General features: G+C 35.9%; 1 protein-coding gene across 1 annotated transcript; it reads left to right on the forward strand.

Moving 5' to 3' along the window:
- The first annotated feature begins 3,456 nt into the window (after positions 1–3,456).
- Positions 3,457–4,997, forward strand: LOC107552518 (testis development-related protein-like). The gene is made up of 3 exons (XM_016234415.1): positions 3,457–3,513; positions 3,810–3,913; positions 4,611–4,997. The coding sequence occupies exons 1-3, from the start codon at positions 3,457–3,459 to the stop codon at positions 4,960–4,962; spliced, it is 513 nt and encodes a 170-aa protein (XP_016089901.1). The 3' UTR covers positions 4,963–4,997.
- The last annotated feature ends 523 nt before the right edge of the window (positions 4,998–5,520 follow it).

Genomic DNA, 5,520 nt, shown 5'->3' on the forward strand with positions numbered 1-5,520 from the left:
TACTGTAAAGTGGCCCCCCCCCCCCCAATATTTATGATATACTTATAATATTTAAATTGCTTAATATTTATATATCATAATATAATTTGTTATATTGCCTTTAATTTATGATGATTAAAATAAAACAATTTTATTATAGTAATAAAAAATCTAAAAAGGAATCAGTGTTGTTTTAGTATTATCTGTATACTATTTTAGTATTTATTAATATTTAGAATTATCTTTTATTTTTATATTTTATATAAAAATAAATATATATGTCATTAAAATAATGCCACAATCGCCAGGTTTATTCTGATGGGTCACAGAAAGCAAGAAAAAAATATATAAAAAAATTTAATAATGCAACTAGCCATAATCATGTATTTAACACAGCAAAGTAAATAGTCTTATCAAGTTCTAAAAGGGACACACAAAAAATCTCACCTTATCTTTTGTTGTCGTTGCTGCTGTGTATGGATTAACAAAATTGTCAGTTTTTCAGAATCTGAGTAAATAAATAAAAGCAGCTAAGAACTGCTGAGAATTTGGGGAGTACATGCTTTATTGTCATAAAAATAATGTCACAATGTAAACAAATCGTAAATGTAGTCATGTTTGTGTTTAAGCTATATTCTTTTATATTAGCTTCTTTTAATTTTAGGGTAAAATAAGACCTGGGCATGTAACCTGTAAAGGTTTGAAATTAGTGTTCAAAACCGCACAGCTGGTTTGGTACTTTCAGAGAACAATTATTGAACACTTTGAATAATGATATCATAAATAGCACAGTCACTTTAAAGATCTGATCTTATTGGCCATTGAAACATGGCATCTATATATGCTGAGTCTGTGGGGTTAATGTTACACGGCCTGCTCTTCTTAAAACAGCCAACAATGAAGCTCAACTATTAGCGGAGCTGCTTGAAATATTCAGTAGGAAACCCACACCTGTTTCCAGGTAACCGATGCTGGACTTCTGAGCCGTGTCACAGTGTGTGTGTGTTTCACTGCTGAAACTGCCTCTTTCATCTACTTCACACTGAATTCAAGGACCCGACCAGCTGCCTGAGTTTTTCTTTTCATACAGAGTGTTGGCATAAAGACAATGAGGAGAAGCTGGTTTTCATTTTGCACTGAAAACTGACTGTCTCTTAGTGATGGAACAGGGCTATTGTTAAAGACTGAGATCTAAACTAAGGCTGGGAGTTTGTTGATGGTGGAGTAGAGATACCTTGGACTGTTTTATGAATTTTTGCACACATCTGAGGATCTTTTGAAGGTGTCCGTCATGAATCCTATGTGGAAAGTCTATAAGAGTAAGGTCATGAAGACCCTCAACCCGGACATGGAGGAAGACACGGTGGAAGAGGTAAATCCACTAAAGCTTGAGAACAACACAGTATGGCCAGATATGGGTGAACATGCACTCAAAAAAAAAATTAATGCCTAAATTTAAGGTTTATGTATTTGAATTGCATATAACATTTCCATCCATTTGGATTACACAGTTTTAACATAAACTAACAAACACAATGTGATGCATATTTGTCAGTCATATACATAAAAGAATCATGGCATAGTTTATGAACTATTTGCATCTATTTGGTTTTATTTATCGGCATAAATCTGTTAAGTAAAACGTTTTTATAAAGTTAAAATGATTTGCAATGGCAAATACTTACACAGACCAATATGAGTTTTTCAATGACAAATGACGATCCCGATATCTAGAAAGGTTGGGTTTCCAGTGGTGCATAAATGGCAGTACATACATAATACAATTTTATGTAATATGCATAATACAATTTAGTCAGCCTGGCCAGTATATCAATCTATTTCTAGTATACTGAGCATGTGATCGCATGAATATGCATGCATGCTATAAGTATTTAAGAGTTTCTCCTAACTTTACCCCAGAAATAATGTCACAAAATGTTTGAATCGTACATTTTAATTGCATTGAGTGACGTATCAGTTGAAAAAAACTTTAGGTTTAACAGCAGGATTCTTGCAGATTCTTATTTGAACCTTTTAAAGTTCACCTTTTTGACTAAAAGGGACTAAAGGACACTTTCTTCTGTACCTGTTGAAGTATGCTGATTGGCTAGAGCATGTGTTTTTAAAAACCTAATAAATGCATTTCTGAGGTTCAGGATGCGTTCAAATATTTGAAATATTCTGTCAAGTATTTGATCAAGGGAAACCTTGACCCACTTTCAGAGGCCTGTAACTGGATCTACAGGGGTGATAGGAATAGGATGGCATTCCAGCGACTGATTCGAGACGGATGGGGTGTGTTGGGCTTGTTGGCGGATTCCCCACAGTTCTCGGCTGTCTGTATGACCTCTCGCTTACCAGTGAACTTGCATAGTTTCCACAGCCTGCTACAACACAGCAATGCCAGCAGATTCCTGCAGCTTAGTCAAGATAAACACTGCGTGTGTGACTAGAGTCACTCTAAATTCATTACAGTACTTTTTACCATTTAAACTGAGATTGAGTTTATTGTATTTACATGTCATATTTATTCATTTGAACCAGCCGAAAGTGGTTTGCTGGTCTTAGCTGGCCACCAGGCAGGTTTCCACTGGTCAAGCTGATCTAGTTTGATGGTTTTAAAGAGGCAGTAGACAGTCAGGTTAGACGCCATATTGAATTTAATGTGGATGAAGACGAGGCTGTGGAGGACGATCGTCAAAACCAACCCGTTTCACACCACACGTAATAAACACAATGTGCATCAGGTTTGTAAATGATATAGTTTTCAAAAACTTCCACTTTGAGAACCGTTTTCAAAGGTTGGCCTTTTCATGCCCCCAAAACACTGTTTTCGTGTAAATGAATGGCCAAAACGCTTTAAAGCTTTTCCGTTTTTAGTTGAAAACAGTGTCGTGTAAATGCCCCGTTACAGTCTTCACAATGGCATTCGCTGTAAAAGTCCAAAATCATGTCATTTCCAAAATTGCTTTGTGGAGATTTTGTCTACTGAAAGTTATTTTTGCTGAACAATCATTCTGTTATTAAACAACAGTTCAATTGAACTATTGAACGCACTGCACTTGCACTTCACAGGAATGAAATATGGCTGTACTCTGATATTAGTGTCATTTTGACTTGTTTCTTTAAAACTGTTGAAACAATTCTCATTCACGTTGAAATAGCCTTGGTGTAGTTTCGCTCAAAACCACATGAGGGAGACAAAATATTAATTTTCATCACATTATAAGCTAGTCTTCTCTGTAAAAAAAAGTTTCAAACTCCCATTTGTTTCCTTAAAGAGCTATTTTTATCTGATTTAACATTAAACATTTTTTTATTTTTGGTACAAATCAATGTATTCAGGTGGATTTAGTGGTGTTAAATAATATTTTTGACTTGAATAAAATCTAGATGTTTAGATTTATAATTTAGATGTTACATTTTTCAGTGTTTGATGAATGTTTGTCTGTGAAGGTCAGTGATGCTGCTGAAGATATGATACCTATCCAGTCTGATGAAGGACCCAGTGCAATGACACAGCTGGCCAAGAGAGTAAGCCTGGAAAATAAATATGATTAATAATGATTTTATTAAATAAAATGTCTATTCTTTTAGCTTTGGAAAGGGAAAAAACTACTGCAAACTGCAAGAGTGTGCTTCAGACACTGTACAGGGGTAGTTAATATATATCCACAAATGTTTAACATAAAAAAGTTGTTATACATTTTTTTTCTTCTGATGAATTCTAGTATGTCACACTACAGAACACTGTTGAAACGGCTTGAAATGTCATGTCAGCTATATTTAGCTGATGTTTGTTGGTCTGAGTCATTGCATTTATTTCTCAGATGCAGGGAGCCGGAGCTAAAGGTTGGAAAAGTGTTTCGACTCTATTCACCAAGGATGATGAACACCAACTTCTGGAGGCAGACAATCAGCCGGCAGCAGATCAGTGAGTGTTACGATGCATTTAGTTCATTTTTCTACCGGGAAAGCATGTTGAGCAAATGTTTTAGTCACTGATTGCGCTATATTACAACTCCTTGCAGCAGACAAGAAAAATATAAGTGCCATTTCACACTGTTAAAAGCGGAGAATGACCTAACATTTTTGAGATTTAAATTATTGTTTAAATGTTTGGGTCTGTAGGATTATTTAGTGTCTTTAAAAATACAGTAAATATTGTGAAATATTATTATAATTTTAAATTCGTTTCCTATGTGAATTCAAAAGAATTTAAAGCTGTATTTTCAGCATCATTACTCCAGTCTTCAGTGTCACATGATCTTCAGAAAGCATTCTAATATGCTGATTTGCTGCTCAAGAAACATTTCTGATTATTATCAATGTTGTGCTGCTTCATAATTTTGTGGAAACTGTGATACATTTGATTTTTCAGGATTCTATGATGAATAAAAAGTTCAAAAGAACAGCATTTATTTGAAATAAAAAACCTTTAGTATTATACATTTTTTTAGTCACATTTGATCAATTTAATGCATCCTTGCTGAAAAAAAGTATGCATTTCTTAAAAAATAAAAAAATATTACTAATCCCAAATTTTTTAACAGTACTGAATATGTTTCTCGCAAAAATATTTATTTAATCAGAATACATTTAATTGCAAGTTGTCTTTATCATCTTTCCAGTCCACTGGCAGTGAAGCCCGAAGAGCCTCCACAACCCAACAAGCGCAGCACTGGATTCTGGGACAGCTTTGCGACTAAGTGGCATCAAGAAGCTGCAACGAGGCAAGCGGAGGCCGCAGAGGCAGGAGGCGACGGCAGTGAGGAGGTGGGCAACGAGAGCGGGGCGAGAGCAGAAGACTGTGACAACCAGGTTGGGCAGGAGGCCGAGGCGGGCGACAGCAGCACGGGAAACAGCTTCTCCAAGTACGCCACACTGGGAGGAGGGAGTGAAGACGCATCGGCCTTCAAGTGGAACTTTGTCACCAGCAAACTGGCTGAGCTGAAGACCAAAAGCATGGCCAAGAGTAACTAGCCAACAGTGAGAGCAGGTTATCACAGTCCAGACCACAGGGGCCACAGTGCTTCATATGAGCCTTATCACTCAGATGTACGGTGATCACATTTGACCAAACCCGTTTAAAAGCATCGACCGTGACCGACACTGTGGCCTCTCTGGGCCTGGACTGGTTGGCATTCATGTGGGAACTTCTGGTTATGGGAAATGTCTGTTCATTACTGAATCAGTTCAAAATACTGAATCATTATTTTTGCAATTCCATTTGGTGCAGAAGAAATTACACACTTCACTTTAAAAAACACTGTAAAAAATCAGGGAAGTATGAGAATTAAGTATTAATATATAGATAAAAAGTCACTCAATGAAAAAAGTTCTACCCTGAGAATATTTGTCAGAAATGATAATGACTATTTTCTTTTTGTCTAGTGAAAATTCCTATAAAGAAGGTTAGTTTTACTAATACTGCTTAGAAATACCATAGCAACCAGCTAGAACAGCTTAGCAACACCCTAGCAACCATTTTAAAAATACTAAAATACTGAATACTGAACATTTTTGTAGTTCCATGTGGTT

This window comes from Sinocyclocheilus grahami, unplaced genomic scaffold (genome assembly GCF_001515645.1).
Source record: "Sinocyclocheilus grahami isolate Dianchi unplaced genomic scaffold, SAMN03320097.WGS_v1.1 scaffold452.1, whole genome shotgun sequence".
NCBI classification, from domain to species: Eukaryota; Metazoa; Chordata; class Actinopteri; order Cypriniformes; family Cyprinidae; genus Sinocyclocheilus; species Sinocyclocheilus grahami.

Coding starts and splice junctions, on each gene's coding strand:
- LOC107552518 (XM_016234415.1), top strand. CDS start 3,457: ATGATACCTATCCAGTCTGATGAAGGACCCAGTGCAATGACACAGCTG. Junction 3,514..3,809: donor TGACACAGCTGGCCAAGAGA/GTAAGCCTGGAA, acceptor TTTATTTCTCAG/ATGCAGGGAGCCGGAGCTAA. Junction 3,914..4,610: donor AATCAGCCGGCAGCAGATCA/GTGAGTGTTACG, acceptor TCATCTTTCCAG/TCCACTGGCAGTGAAGCCCG.